Source organism: Pinus tabuliformis, chromosome 7, assembly GCF_031772625.1.
Source record: "Pinus tabuliformis cultivar Carrire ecotype Pingquan chromosome 7, CPIR1, whole genome shotgun sequence".
In the NCBI taxonomy this organism is placed as follows: Eukaryota; Viridiplantae; Streptophyta; class Pinopsida; order Pinales; family Pinaceae; genus Pinus; species Pinus tabuliformis.
Genome location: NC_142293.1, coordinates 1,548,601,979 through 1,548,618,687, shown reverse-complemented (window position 1 = coordinate 1,548,618,687; position 16,709 = coordinate 1,548,601,979). Strand labels below are relative to the sequence as shown.

Genomic DNA, 16,709 nt, shown 5'->3' with positions numbered 1-16,709 from the left:
GCTCTCCCCCTTTCTTTTCATCCTTATGATGGAAGGACTAGGACGGTCAATAAATCATGGTAAAGTAACAGGAAAGATTAAGGGTCTACTATTAACTGAGAATGGTCAGGCCCTGACTCACCAACAATTTGTAGATGACACCATGCTACAGGGAGTCCCCACAGTCAAAGAAGCTTCAGCCTACAAAAAAATTCTGAATCTCTTTGCCTTAGCTTCAAGTATGGAAGTTAATCTCTCCAAATCAAAAATCTTTTTCTTCAATACCAATATTGCTATTCAGAAAAATATCTCCAGAATTCTTGGCTTTCAAAGGGATTCCCTTCCCTCCAAATATTTGGGAGTTCCTCTAACTGCTAAACCATTGCTCAAAAGTATTTGGGAACCCTTGATCAATAAGTTGCAGGATAAAGTCAGTAAATGGACCATCAGATCTTTAAATCTTGCTGGTAGGTTGGTTCTTACAAAAGCTGTTCTACAAGCAATCCCTATTTTTATGTTATCAGCCCTCCCAGCTCCAAAAGGAGTCCTACAGCAATTCAGAAATATCCAAAGAAACTTCCTTTGGGGTAAGGAGGAAACAAGGAGAAAATGGGCCTTAGTGTCTTGGGAAAAAATTTGTAGACCCAAAAACCATGGAGGGCTAAGCTTGGATGATCAAGAAATACTCAACAAAGTTTTAGGATCCAAACTATGGTGGTGTTGGGTTCAAAATCCTGAGACCCAATGGGAAAATATCTGGAAATAAAAATATGCAAGCTCCTAGCAAACCAAGGATCTTATAAGAATTTCAAGAATTATAAAGGGCTCATACATCTAGAACAAAGCTTAGGAGAATAGAAGACTAGTTCAAGAGAATAGTTTCTGGGAAATCAGAGAAGGGGATCTAGCTCTTTTTTGGGAAGATAGGTGGCAACAAGAGCCAATTCTGTTAAAAGTTGACTTCTTCGATCTTAAGCATGAAACAGATTCCCAAGGATTAATTAAGGTAAAAGACTTCTGGGATCATACTCAACACACGGATAAGTGGAGAATCTAGAGAAATATTGATTGTAGGAATAACAATCCCTTGAAAACAAAATCAGAGACAATCATGAAAATTGTGGAACAGAGGAAGATCTTAGTTGCAGGGGAGCATGACCAACTAAGATGGGGCAATAAAAAAGAGGGAACCTTTAATCTTAAGGAAGCAAAAAGCATTCTCCTGGAGTTGGATTCCTAGGTTCCTGACAATATCTGGTAGAACCTTTGGAGGCACCAAGGGTGGATGAAAATCAAACTCTTTATGTGGTTGGTATACCACAAGAAAATCTTGACTTCGGACAAAATTAGAAAGAGGGGTGTTCTGGGGCCTTCAAGATGCCAGCTTTATGAGGCTCAAGAGGAAACAATGGAGCATTTACTCAACAACTATATTTTCCCCTCCTGGTTATGTGACACATTTGCCACCATCTTTTAACAATCTGACAGGGAAAGAGGGAGCATCATTAATATCCTCAATAATTGGAGAAGAAATTTCTCAGACTATGAAATTCTCAACTCGGCTTGGGCCCTTTCACTTTGTTTCATTATATGGAACATTTGGAAGGAGAGGAATAAAAGAATATTTAAGGATGAAAAGAATCCCCCACACCGCCTGATTGAAATAATCTTGAAACAGCTTAAGGAGACTGCATGAATCATTGTTCGCTACTATCCTAAAGACCCTCCCTCTGATAGGGATTCCAACATTCTTAGGCAGATGGGGATGCAAGGGCTCTCTCCTCAAGGCCTAGATAGGAAGGTCATTTCAATGGACATGGAGAAGGATTTCTGGCATCCTCCCCCAGAAGAATTTTTGAAATACAACATTGATGGGGCTTCAAAAGGAAACCCGGGAACTGTTGGGTATGGAGGAGTCCTTAGAGGCGCTGAAGGAAATATTATCTTCATCTTCCATTGTCACCTAGGGAAAGCCACCAACAACATGGCAAAACTAATCGCTATGGAGAAATCCCTGGATCTTCTAAGCCAAGACAACTGTTGCAATGTGATAATAGAAGCGGACTCTGAGTTAATCATTAACTCAATGAAAATAATAAATAGCGGAACAGTGCTGGAAAAAGTCTCCAATCACTGGAAATTAATCCGGGTTTTCCAAAGAATTCAAGGTTATCTCCAAAACCTTCATACGGTCAGTTTCCATCATGTTTGTAGGAAGGCCAATAAGCTGGCTGATCTTCTTGCAAACCAGGGGGTCAATTGTACAGAGGATAAGGTTTCGATGGAGTGGAAGGAGGTGAGTCAAAGTAGACTAAGGGCTCTTTGCTTTGAACAGGCGGAAGAGGATAGAAGACTATTCAGACACAAAGCTAGTGAGGCAAGCTCTTAAGTTTTATACTTTGTATGCATCTTCATTATTGGGAAAACTGGTCTTCGGCGAGGGGCAGACCACGATTGGCCGCAAATTTTCCTGGAGTCAATGAGATGGATATCACTGTTCATCGGAGTAAGCATAATGGTCATCATAGTTCCTTCATTAGGGCAGTGTCCCACTTCCTTTCTGGGTTCCAGGTTTAGGCGAGGAGGAACAACAGGTGCGGGAGGAATACCAGTTCTTCCGACAGTCGAAATATTCTGATTTTTGGGATTTAGAGAGCAAAACCGCTTCATAGGCGGTTTTTGGTTGATCGCACTGCTCTCAGACAGGAAATGGTTTTTGCGTTTTCGCAGCGATCACAATCAGTATCCTACACGTGGCAGGGAGGTGTTTTGGGATACCACCCTTCATCGCACACTATCATGGGGTCAACTTGTTCAGTGCGATATAATTCTCCATTGTTGGATTCAGCAGTGTGGATCAACGGTCAATTTTATTCGTGTAGCTTAGAGGTTTGGTTCCACTAAACTTCGGTTGTCTTGTCGGAGCGATGTTATCCTCGGCCATTGGTTTGATTGCGGAAATGAACGGCCCAGATCTTTGGGCTCTTCCGAGGGATGGGCGGCTAGAGTCTTCATGGGCTTTCCGAAGGCTAAGAGGCTCTTTTGGTCTATTTTTTCTTGGGTTAAATGTTTTTCCTTGTAAAGCTAAGAGGCTTGCCCTAGCAGCTTTTTTTTCTATTTTTTTCTGTCTCCTTGGCGTCGGGGAGATACTTGTATTTATTGTAAACTATTTTTCCGATTAATGCAATTGAAGGATCGACACTTGCTTCAGAAAAAAAAATATTATTCTTATTTTATATATTTAAATTATAAATATATTAAATAATTAATTTAAATTCTCTGACAAATAAGGAAAGAAAAGAAAAGATTATTCAAAGCAGCTTTGTATGGCATTCTATTTTTCATGGTCTCAAAGGACTTGTTATTGGACAATCAAATATCATTATTTAATTAAGTTTGAATTTTTTTTAAATAGTTTATTATTTTACTCAAGGACAAGTAACAAATATCCAATTACAAATTATTCATGACAATGTATATATTATTTATACAATAAAATGGAGATATATATAATTTAATGTATATGTACAAATATTGATGGCCCACATATTATTATAGACATTGAAAAAATGTTTATTACCATTTTGTTTAATGGAAAATAATAAAATATGAGTGAAATATATATGTGTGTGTACAAATACATAGTAGTATATAGTTTTTGTCCTTCTAATTATAATTTTACTATGATCAACAAAAATTACATATATGAGATTTAATATTTATAAAAGAGTCTCAATGACACTATAATTTTTTTTTTTTAATGAATACTTCATTCTAGTTTAATAGAACATGAAAAACTACAACCATTATATTCCTTATACAAACATATAGCTAATATATTATCTTATTATCCCAAACAAAAACACTTATAGCCTTGACATAAACACTATCTAGATAAACTAAAACTAGTAAAAGGTAAGACGAAAATATTAAGAATATGGCCATCCTTAGAGTTATGAAATGAATATGCCAGTTTCTCGATACTAAATCCAACCTTTGGAAGAGCATGAGAACTTTCCCTCTTCAAATATTGGCATTAAAAGATATTTTTCTACAATTCTAAGCCACTTCATCCTATTCACAACAACCAATTATTCACCAATTTTTTTTTATAGTTATAAGCATAATTAATAATTGGATTTTTGAATGTTTAGCTTTATACAGTTTTCGGATTCAAATCTCTGATCTGAACGAAATACTTTGCTATTTGTGGGTCAGAAGTTCCAATAAGAGGTCTTTGTAATTGATGTTTGACATACTTTTGGTGAAGCCCAATCCACTGAGATGTGTGTCGATCTGAGTGTACCATGCTCGAGGTGCCTATTTGAGACCATACAAGGCTCTCCTGAGTCTACACATGTGTCTCCCGGTCATATGTCTCAAATCCCTTTGGCTACTATATGTAAATTTCTTCCTCAACAACACCATTGAGAAAGGTGGTCTTCACATCCATCTAATGGATCTTGTAGCCCATTTGTGCATCTAATGTTAGAATGGTTTTGATGGAGGAATATCTTGCAATTGGGGCAAATTTTTCTTCATAGTCCACTCCCTCTAACTGAGAGAATCCTTTGGCCACAAATCTAGCCTTGTACTTTTTGATGCTCCCATGAGCTGCATGCTTCACTATAAAACCCTCCTCCCACATCCACCCAAGTTATCGTGCCATCCGGGTAAACATGAGATGAGAGGCTACTATGATTAGATTCAATCTCCTAGGTGACCTTAAGGAAGTGGAATCGACGAAATATCACACATAGCCATCCAACACCATCAACAGAACCCTCGGGAGACAAGTCAACCACTCAGACAACCTGTTCTGGGTTCCCACTTTTGTTCTTGATAGTTTAAGGTTTAGTTGCTCTCATGCTATGGGCAAGGGAGTGACCAGAGACCTAAAGTCACTCTCATAGGCCTACATGCTAGCACTGTGGATGAAACTTACTAATTATGTGCCAGCAACTCTGAGATTTGAGCCACTTTTTCAGGCCCAAAGCCCAGGCCACTGCCCAGAATGGAATGAAAGCTCATAATTAAGTAAAGTACAGGGAAACAATGATGCAAAAGTAAATAGTTGATCAAGGCCTTAACCATACCCCTACTAGCCATGATAGGAATTTCATCAAACATATCATCGACATGTAACCTACAGGTGTAAACAACAGAGTTAAGTGTAGGGATGTCTTAATTATCTGAGAATCGCCATGAACCATTGTTTCCTCATGTCACTTCCTTTGCCAATTTCCCTAGCCATCAACAACGAAATGAACACCCATAGTGTGTCTTTCCCAACATTTAGCTTGGAATAAGTGTCCCATTCATGAGTGGTTATTGTTTTTAACATTTATTACATGGAATTTTCACCAGGGTTGTTACATTCACTTTGTAGATCCATCTGGAACCAAACACTTTGTAGATCCATCCATCATAATTAGGTCAAAACAAACAAACTTTATAATGGGGCAACAAATCCTTGATGGCATAATCTCGGCTCATGAAATAGCTCACTCTTTGAAATCTCAATGAAGGCTAGGGATGTTGATGAAATTGGACTTGCATATGATCACTTAAATTGGCAATTCCTCTTTCAGATGCTGGCAACCATTGTATTTTCTTAAGGCTAGATATGACGTACTAGATCCATGGTAATAACCCCTTTCTTTTCTATTATTCTCAACAGATCTCCCTTAAGGAACACTCCATCCAAGGCTTGCGGTAAGATGTTTCCTTATCCCCATTCTTGTTTATTATCACAATAGAAGACTTGGTCCATTTTCTTCAAGAGGCAAAGTGAGAGGGTCACATAAAAGGAAAAAGATCCCTGAAACTAATCTCTCGGTGACACACCAGCAATTTGTAGACAATAATATGCTCTTTGGAGAATTGAAAATTTAAGAGATTAAAGCCTTGCATGTTATTCTGGAAAAGTTTGAGCTAGCCATAAGTATTTTGTTTCCTTCCTGTTGTGTCATTTTCTGACTTGTTGTCACATCCATGTCTTGTTGTTGTATTTATGCTATAGAATGAACAGGGGAAAAATTTGAAAATTGGAGACAGAGCAGTTGGTTAAAGGAACGTAGGAGTGATCAGGTGTGGGGAGATCGAATAGGGAGGACAGAGCTTCATATCGGATATTAGAAGAGGATCGCAGAGGAATCGAGACCAAATCGCAATCGTATCGGCATAGGAGAGGCCGTGGCAGTCAGGGGGTTGATTTTCATTTGATATTACAAACATATTTTAATAGAGGAAAACTTCGTAAAACTCAGCTTAGTGGGCTTGAATTATTATTAAAATTGGCAGATAATGCTTTTGGGTACGGAAGTTACGTATATATAGAAGATGTGTATATACACAGGTTGCGCCTATATAGAGACTGCATTTTTGTGCATATATGGAAATTGTGCATATACAGAAGATATACGCATATCTTCTATATATCTGTCACTTTCTTATATGTGTATATCTTTCGTATATACACGTCTTTTATGTATCTGTATCGTATATTCGCAAATTCCATATACAAAAATTGCGCATATACGGAAATTATGCATATATGGAAGATATGCACATATCTTCGGTATATCCGTAACTTTCTTATATGTGCATATCTTCTGTATATGCACGTCGTTTATGTATCTGCATCATATATGCGCAAATTCTATATACAAAAATTGTGCATATACGAAAGATATGCACATCTCTTCTGTATATACATAAATTTCGTATATGCGCAAATTCCATATACAGAAATTGCGCATATACAGAAATTGTGCATATACACAATATATGTGCATATCTTTCGTATATATGCATCTTTTGTATATGTGTATCTACCGTATATGCGCAACTTCCGTATATGCGCATATCTTCCGTATATGCATAAATTTCTTATATGTGCATATCTTCCATATATGCACGTCTTTTATATATGTGCATCTATCATATATGCGCAACTTCCATATACAAAAATTGTGCATATATGGAAATTGTGCATATACGGAAGATATGTGCATATCTTTCGTATATGCGTAACTTTCTTATATATGCATATCTTCCGTATATGTACATCTCTTATGTATGTTCATCTACCGTACATGCGCAACTTCCATATATGAAAATTTTTTATATACGAAAATTGTGCATATACGGAAAATATGCGCATATCTTTTGTATATGAGAAACTTTTCTATATGCACATATCTTCCAAGCATATGTGCAACTTCCATATATACACATAACCTCCATGTATATGAAACTTTAGTACATATAACTTTTGTATATGTGTATCTTTTGTATATGTGCAACTTCCGTATATGCACATATCTTCCGTATATGTGTAACTTTCTTATATGTGTATATCTTCTGTATATGCATGTCTTTTATATATGTGAATCTATAGTATATGTGCAACTTCCATATACAGAAATTGCACGTATACGGAAATGTGCACATATAAGAAAGTTATGTATATACAGAAGATATGCACATATCTTTCGTATATGCACAATTTCCGTATATGCACAATTTCCATATACAGAAATTGCGCATATACGGAAATTGTGCATATACGGAAGATATGTGCATATCTTCCGTATATCCCTAACTTTCTTATATGTGCATATCTTCCGTATATGCATGTCGTTTATGTATCTGCATTGTATATGCGCAAATTCCATATATAGAAATTGCACATATACAAATTGTGCATATACAGAAGATATGTGCATATCTTCTGTATATATATAAATTTCGTGTATGCACAAATTCCATATACAAAAATTGTGCATATATGGAAATTGTGTATATACGGAAGATATGTGCATATCTTCCATATAAACATAGCTCTCTTATATATGGATATCTTCCGTATATGCATGTCTTTTATGTATGTGCATCTACCGTATATACGCAGATTTCATATACGGAAATTGTGCATATACGCAATATATGCACATATTTTTTCTATATGTCCATCTTTTGTATATGTGCATCTACCGTATATGCGTAACTTTCTTACATATGCATATCTTCCATATATATACATCTTTTATGTATGTGCATCTGCTGTACATCTATAACTTCCATATATGAAAATTTTGCATATACAGAAATTGTGCATATCTTTTGTATATGCAAAACTTTTTTATATGCACATATCTTCCAGGTATATGTGCAACTTCCGTATATACACATAACCTCCATGTATGTGAAACTTTAGTATATATAACTTCCATATATGTGCATCTTTTGTATATGTGCATCAACCATATATGTGCAACTTTCGTATATGCACATATCTTCTGTATATGTGTAACTTTCATATATGTGTATATCTTCCGTATATGCATGTCTTTGATATATGTGAATCTACAGTATATATGCAACTTCCATATATAGAAATTGTGCGTATACGGAAATGTGCACATATAAGAAAGTTATGTATATATAGAAGATATGCACATATCTTCCGTATATGCACAATTTCCTTATATGCGCAATTTCCATATACAAAAATTGCGCATATATAGAAATTGTGCATATATGGAAGATATGCGCATATCTTTTGTATATTTCTAACTTTCTTATATGTGCATATCTTCTGTATATGCACGTCATTTATGTATCTTCATCGTATATGCACAAATTCCATATACAGAAATTGCACATATACGGAAGATATGTGCACATATACGGAAGATATGTGCATATCTTCCGTCTATACATAAATTTCATATATGCACAAATTCCATATACAGAAATTGCACATATATGGAAATTGTGCATATACGGAAGATATGTGCATATCTTCCGTATATACATAACTATCTTATATGTGCATATCTTCCGCATATGCACGTCTTTTATGTATGTGCATCTACTGTATATACACAAATTCCATATACATAAATTACGCATATACGGAAATTTTGTATATACGCAATATATGCGCATATTTTTCGTATATGTCCATTTTTTGTATATGTGGATCTACCGTATATGCGCAACTTCCGTATATGCGCATATATCTCATATATGCGTAAATTTCTTATATGTGCATCTACTGTATATGCGAAACTTCCATATACAAAAATTGTGCATATACGGAAGATATGCGCATATCTTCCGTATATGAGTAACTTTCTTATATGTACATATCTTCCATATATGTACATATTTTATGTATGTGCATCTACTGTACATGTGCAACTTCCATATATGGAAATTTTGCATACACGAAAATTGTGCATATACGGAAGATATATGCATATCTTCTATATATGCGAAACTTTTCTATATGCACATATCTTCCAGGTATATGTGCAACTTCCATATATACACATAACCTCCATGTATGTAAAACTTTAATTTAAGGCCATATCAACAATATGCTATGACCTCATGCATAACAACAACTATTACTCCATTGTATACATTACTACATGCAACTAACAATATGCATAAGCAATGCCTAACCAACTACAAATATGCATAAACGCATGTAGTTGAACATACTTGATCAGTTCTTGCAATCAACTTACAAGACTGATACATGTAATCAAAATATTCAAAAGTAAACTAACATACAAGAATATAAGTAGGCGACATAAAAGCAACATGTAAGTGACATGTAACCATATGTTATCTGTCACATGCTCATGACAAATACTCTTCATGAAATCAACTTCAAATTCTCCATGATAACCATACTACAACCTTAATACATCATCAATCCAACACAACAAGTATATAAGTGTAAGAGACACACATGCAACTGACATGCATGCATGACTAACACATTCAACCCATCCAGTCTGAGAGTTGAAGATATGCTCAACCTTTTTATATTCGAATATCTTCCATATATGCACATCTTGCATCTACTGTATATGCCCAACTTCTCTATATGCACATATCTTCCAGGTATATGTGCAACTTTTGTATATACGCATAACCTCCATGTATGTGCAACTTTAGTATATGTAATTTCCGTATATGTGCATCTAGATAGTGTTTATGTCAAGGCTATAACTGGTTTTTCTTTGGATAGTAAGATAATATATTAGCTATATGTTTGTATAAGGAATATAATGGTTGTAGTTTTTCATGTTCTATTAAACTAGAATGAAGTATTCATTAATATATATATATATATATATATATATATATATATATATATATATAGTATCATTGAGACTCTTTTATAAATATTAAATCTCATATATGCAATTTTTGTTGATCATAGTACAATATAATTAGAAGGACAAAAACCATATACTACTATGTATTTGTACACACATATATATTTCACTCATATTTTATTATTTTCCATTAAACAAAATGGTAATAAACATTTTTTCAATGTCTATAATAATATGTAGGTCATCAATATTTGTACATATACATTAAATTATATATATTTCCATTTTATTGTTTAAATAATATATACATTGTCATGAATATTTTGTTATTGGATATCTTTTACTTGTCCTTGAGTAAAATAATAAACTATTTAAAAAAATTCAAACTTAATTAAAAAATTATATTTGATTGTCCAATAACAAGTCCTTTAAGACCATGAAAAATAGAATGCCATACAAAGCTGCTTTGAATAATCTTTTCTTTTCTTTTTATTTGTCAGAGAATTTAAATTAATTATTTAATATATTTATAATTTAAATATATAAAATAAGAATAATAGTTATAAAATATTTAGTTTTTATTTTAAAATTATATATCACAAATTTAAAAACTAATTTAATTATATTAATTAAAAAATATTTAAAAATCTATATATTCATTAACACTAATAAAAATGTTCCTTCAAAGAAAAACTAACCTGATAAATTAACAAATAGTATTATAAATAAAAATAAAACTAAATGTTGAATATATTATCAAAAATGTTTATTTTTTATGAAATTTTTAAAAAATATTTTAAACCAAATTTTTAATTTCCAAAACATTTTTAACCACACTTTGAATTTTTGAAATATTTTTTTTTAAAACAAAAAAATTTAATAATTTTTTAAAAAGTATTCATTAATGATTAAGTTATTAACATGAAAAAAACCACAATTAAACTTTTAAATTAAAACATGTAAGCTATTTATAAAAATTCCATTGAATTTCTAATGTTTATTAGAAACGTTTGGTTTTTCAGAGTTTTGAAAACATTTTTACTCAAACAATAAATTTTTGAAATATTTTATATGCAATATTCGTTTCAAAATATATAATTTTGATATTAAAAAAAAAAAATTCTTCTCAAAAACTTAGCACTATGTAAGTTAAAAAGCTAATTGGAAGATTTTCAAAATATAAATAAAAATAAATTGAAAAAGACTCGTCGGATAGATATATAATGTAGACCATTGAAATTTTAGTGGAAATTTCATTATGATAAAGTTTGATAGATATATAATGTAGACCATTGAATTTATTGTTAAAATACAGAAAATGTTTCATTGAACTAAAGATTGTTAATTGTCACATTTAAAAAATTACCACATACTGTTTTTGGAGAGGACAACCAAGGCCTTAACTTAGGGAAGAAAAGGAAAAAATTCCATATTTATAATCATTAACAAAGACAAAATTCGAGAGGAAAAGAAAGATAGAGTCGTTGTTAGTGAATCACCATTTGGGGCTCTCTTGTAAATAAAAAGCTATTGTTGAATGGCGTCGTTACATATTTGCAATAACATCCCCAATCCTCGAACAATGGAGAGACAATGCCAGATCCATATAACAGACTTGTCGAGGATGTCGTTAAACTCATTCGATGGTATTCCCATTCACCTTTGTTGGCTTTCATCGCTAGATTGCATCAGCAGGGCTTTAGAAAGGGATGTATGGATGCAGCCCAGAGGATGCAGCTCATTTTCCATTTCATAAATCAATATATTAAGCTCATGCTCAGCTATAACAAGGCACAAAATGTCACATGGGAAAGGAGAAACCTCCTGGCACATATCTAACAATAGATGATTAAATGGAAAGCTTTGAGCGTCTCTTGTCTCTGTCATGTAGTTGAAAACTCCCTTCAACACACACAGCGGGATCTGATTCTCCAATTTAATAATATAGTGCATGATACGCATGCAATAAGCCACACAAAAACCTTTGTTTTAGAGTCTAAGCTGTGTATTGATATAGAAGAGGAGGATGCGAGGATTAATGATTGTAAAAGGAAGGATAAATCTATGAACCATCATTAGAGTGAAGTTTTGAGAATACTCACCGAAATTGTGAGAGCAAAACGAACTTGGCACAGGTTATGCGAGAATGTGGTCACGAACTTTATCTTGTACCTCTTCACCTGTGAAAGCTCCACACAAGGAGATTCAGTATCTTTTTCCATCTTCCAGTGGTGGTAAGGCCCAAGGGAGATTATCTATGGAATATAGGCTTCTGGTTTCATCGTTAGTAAATGAGTCACTGTGCACTGGTTCACAACCATGTTATGTCGAGGATTATCGATTCAATTTCAAGTTCCAAACTAGTAATGGCACGAATTCAAGCTCTGTGGGCGAGCCTTATGTAGTCTCCAAAGTATGCTAGCTGGCTGTCATCCTCGGCTTGCCTTCCATACCAGAACGATAGGCCTGAAGGAGTAACGAAGAGGCAACACATGGTAAGGTTTGTCAATGGAACCTAGTGAATCGCTGAAATCCATTTGAATGCATTGAAATAAATAAAATAACGTGCTTCAAAATTCAAATTTAAATTCAAATCAAATGGGTAGATGAGTATTAATGTCGACGAACTGGATTATGTACTATTATGTATGCTATGTACATGAAGCACATTCTCATCGGTATTGTATGGTCATGGAGCAGTCACCGGAAATAATCGCGTTATTTGTTGCCGAGAAACCGGGGAGATGGGAGTCCTCATATTGAGGTGGCCAAAACCCACTGTCAAGGTACTATCTCTCGTACTCTTAAGCTGTAATAAATATCCTATAAAGGTGGAAATAAGGCTTGCCCAATTAATGAGTCCATAACTCAGATCTCAAGTTTTGGCAGGCTCCAGAGATAGACAAATAATTGATTTAAAGTTTACTTTTCGTAGTATGATTAAGTTTTTAAACTTTTAAAATTAAATTAAAAGGATTTGGAAAGACAAATATCCTAGTGTGTGTTGAAAGATGTCCTACCCTTTTAATAAATATTTTAACTATTTAATATTTATATTTATTAGGTTAAAAGATACCTTTACAATAAAATATGTATTGTGATAAGATGTTATCACGTTGAAATAAAATATGGAATATTATTTAAAAAAAACTATATTATAATTTAATATAATATAGATTAAAATTTATGTTTGCAGCCCAAGGGTTAGCTCAATTGGTCAAGTCGGGGCCTCGCCATATGGGAGGTCACATGGTCAATTCCTGAAAGCTCTTGGGGTCATGTCAAGTAAATATGGCCAAGGGGTATTGATCACCTTCAGGTGGGGTCTGCCCTAGATATTAGTCATGTGGATGTAGCGGCTACCCATTGACCATGGGTATTCGTGAACCACAAATGATATATATATATATATATATATATATATATATATATATATATATATATATATATATATATATATATATATATCACATAACATCTATCTATATAATTATTTATAATAAATAATATAAATATTGTAATAATTATTTTTAATAAATAATATTAATAATTTTATAATATAATTATCTATAATAAATAATATTAATATTATAGTATATTGTTAAATAAATTTTTTTTTTAATTAATATAATTTAACATAATATATTATAAAGATATCAATTGTAAAAAAATAAAAAAATACTTGCAATTATTACTGTTGTCTAATAATATCAATTTATATGATATAGATATAAATATAAATATAAATATAATATTATAAGAAATTTAATTTAATGTTATTATAAATCAAATAATTTTATAGATATTTTTATTTTCAATAATATTTAGATTCAAATAGTTATTAAGTTTGGTGAAGAATTTATTTGCTTAATTTTAATTTATATTCAAAAGTATCACTAATAAATTAAAATTTGTGGTTTTGATTGGAAAAAAGCAAAAAGACTTCTACCACTAATATATATATATATATATAGATATATCAAATAAATTTATATATAAATAAATATACTATAATGATGTAAAAATAATTATTTAATAACAATTTAAATTATAAATATAAATTTTAACCATTTTGTTAATTGGTTTATCCAAAAAAAAAATTATGAAAATAATTACATAATTTCTATATAAATTCAAATACTACAATATCTTAAAATAATAATATCAATAACTTTAAAAATCAAAATTATAATTCTATATATTTAATAAAATTTATAAGTATTATAATTTTATAATCACTATTATTAATTACATATTTCAAATAATAATATCAATAAATTTAAAAATTATAATTATAATTTTATATATTTAATAAAAGTTATAAGTATTATGATTTTACAGTCACTATTATTAATTACATATTTCAGAGGAAATTTATTGAAAATGAAATTAAATAAAATCATGAAATAGCATTTTTTGTGTTTTGGAAATTTGAAACTATAAATGCAATTCCTTTCGAATAAACTAGCATAGATTCTAACATTAATCCAAACAAAAGAGATCCAATTTCTCCAAGTGCAATTTTTTTATAAATCCGTATTATTTAAATATTTTGTATATTTTTTTTTTTAATTTTTTTAAATTTTTATTTTAATTAACATAAACAGACCAACATCCTTACATATTATCTTCCTATGTTAAAATCTTTGAATATCTTTGACTTTCAAAATTGCAATTCTTACCCAAAAAGACCAACATAATTATAATTTGGAATCAACATAATTATAATTTCTGCCAGAGATAAAAGTTAGGAATTTGTGATTTGTGTTTTGGAAGTTTTTATTTCTATTTGTATTTTATTTATCTATTTCAAAATATTTTTAATAGTTAAATCCAACAATTAATTTTAATAGTTAAATTAAACAATTAACTTTTATTCTTATTAATAAAATTTCCAAAATATTCTAAAATATTCCAAAATCTAAAATTTAATTATACTAAATCATAGTTAAAAAAGCCGAAACATGTACCAGCTCGTTCAACATTTATACAACATAACATGTACCAGCTCGTTCAACATTTACATAACCATGTTGTGGTTTCGCATATTTTCGGGAAACAACCTTACGATGGTAGCAAATGAGTCTTAGAAATCTGCTTGGTTTTTCGTCGGAAAACCCAACTCTTCACCGTAAAAGTACGAGGTAGCTTGATAAAGCTCTTAGATAATCATACAGTCATGGATTTTGGCCAAAGTAATTCATTAATTCGCGGACCAAGATTTATCCTGTTATATCTTTGTTTCACTCTGATCCCTTCGTACCCTATCGCCCTTACTCCCTTTCTTGGGCACTGATTTGTTGAGGGATAACTATTGCGGAGACCAACTTGTCAAATAATAACAATGAAAACAGCTCTTCGATTGTCTGAACGCGATAGGTTTATTTGTTTTGTGGGTTTTCGCAGATGGAAGGGACGGGTGATGCGGGATAGTCCAAACAGCGCAAAACGACTGTTCTCATGTCTATTCAGAACGGTTAACTTGTTCTCTGTCGATGGTGTCGTCTCGCAGGGCCGAGACATCAGTGGTGATCTGAGACACACAGTAATTCCAATTCCAATGCAAAACAAAATAACTACTGTTGGAGTCCTTGTATAGGTAATATAAAAGTGCTCGGAACATTAACCAGTTTGCATTCCTTGGCACGCAGTGGGAGCGCTGGCTGGCCAGCGAAGCGGAGGACCTCACGGACGCACAAGATCACGAAAAACCCTGCACGGATGCTGAGATCGTAGTACTGACGGCAGCATTTCTTGGCGGAGAAAGAAAGGCAAGCCTTATTTCCTCGGCTTGCCTTCCATACCAGAACGATAGGCCTGAAGGAGTAACGAAGAGGCAACACATGGTGAGGTTTGTCAATGGAACCTGGTGAATCGCTGAAATCCATTTAACTGCATTGAAATAAATAAAATAGCGCGCTTTGAATTTCAAATTTGAATTCAAATCCAATGGGTAGATGAGTATTAATGTCGACGGACTGGATTACGTACTATTATGTATGCTATGTCCATGAAGCGCATTCTCGTCGGTATTCTATGGTCATAGAGTAGTCGTCGGAAATAATCGGGTTATTTGTTGCCGAGAAACCGGGGAGATGGGAGTCCCCATATCGAGGCAGCCAAAACCCACTGTCGGGGCAACCAATAAATCCCATGCTATCGGGTCATTATTAGTCTTTAAGAGTACTTTTTTCTCTGCAGGGTCAATGTGAGGTACATCTCTGCATTTGTGGATCATTATGCATGGGGACTCTAGTCTTTGCTGTTTATCGGAAAAAAATAACGCGACCAAATTATTTCCGGTGACTGCTCCATGACCATAGCTCATGGCCATAGCATACATGATACTGCCCATAAATAATGTTTGTTGTCATACTGTACCTAATCTGCCTCCGCCTATTTACCGCCGCATATGCTCTACAATACAATGTACGCCGAACGCCTCGAGATCCGGTCTCGTTTGCCTGAATTTGAAAACCCGCCCAGAAATATTCAAATTCGGAGTTTGAATTTATATACCCGCCCTTGTCAATGGCAGTGTTGGAACCACAGTTCCGAGAAAATTTCCAGGAACTTCTTGCTTACCCG

General features: G+C 33.0%; 1 protein-coding gene across 1 annotated transcript; it reads left to right on the top strand.

The window, feature by feature from the left end:
• The first annotated feature begins 15,443 nt into the window (after positions 1–15,443).
• LOC149253791 (ent-kaurene synthase CPS/KS, chloroplastic-like) lies at positions 15,444–16,377 on the top strand. The gene is made up of 3 exons (XM_089454593.1): positions 15,444–15,666; positions 15,773–15,972; positions 16,323–16,377. Exons 1-3 carry the CDS (start codon positions 15,466–15,468, stop codon positions 16,375–16,377), a joined length of 456 nt encoding a protein of 151 aa, XP_089310719.1. The 5' UTR covers positions 15,444–15,465.
• Positions 16,378–16,709: the final 332 nt, after the last annotated feature.

Excerpts from the sequence above, each read along its gene's own strand:
- LOC149253791 (XM_089454593.1), top strand. The coding sequence starts at position 15,466 with ATGAAAACAGCTCTTCGATTGTCTGAACGCGATAGGTTTATTTGTTTT. Across the intron at positions 15,667-15,772 it reads GTGGTGATCTGAGACACACA|TGGGAGCGCTGGCTGGCCAG; the intron begins GTAATTCCAATT and ends CTTGGCACGCAG. Across the intron at positions 15,973-16,322 it reads AAGAGGCAACACATGGTGAG|GGTCAATGTGAGGTACATCT; the intron begins GTTTGTCAATGG and ends TTTTCTCTGCAG.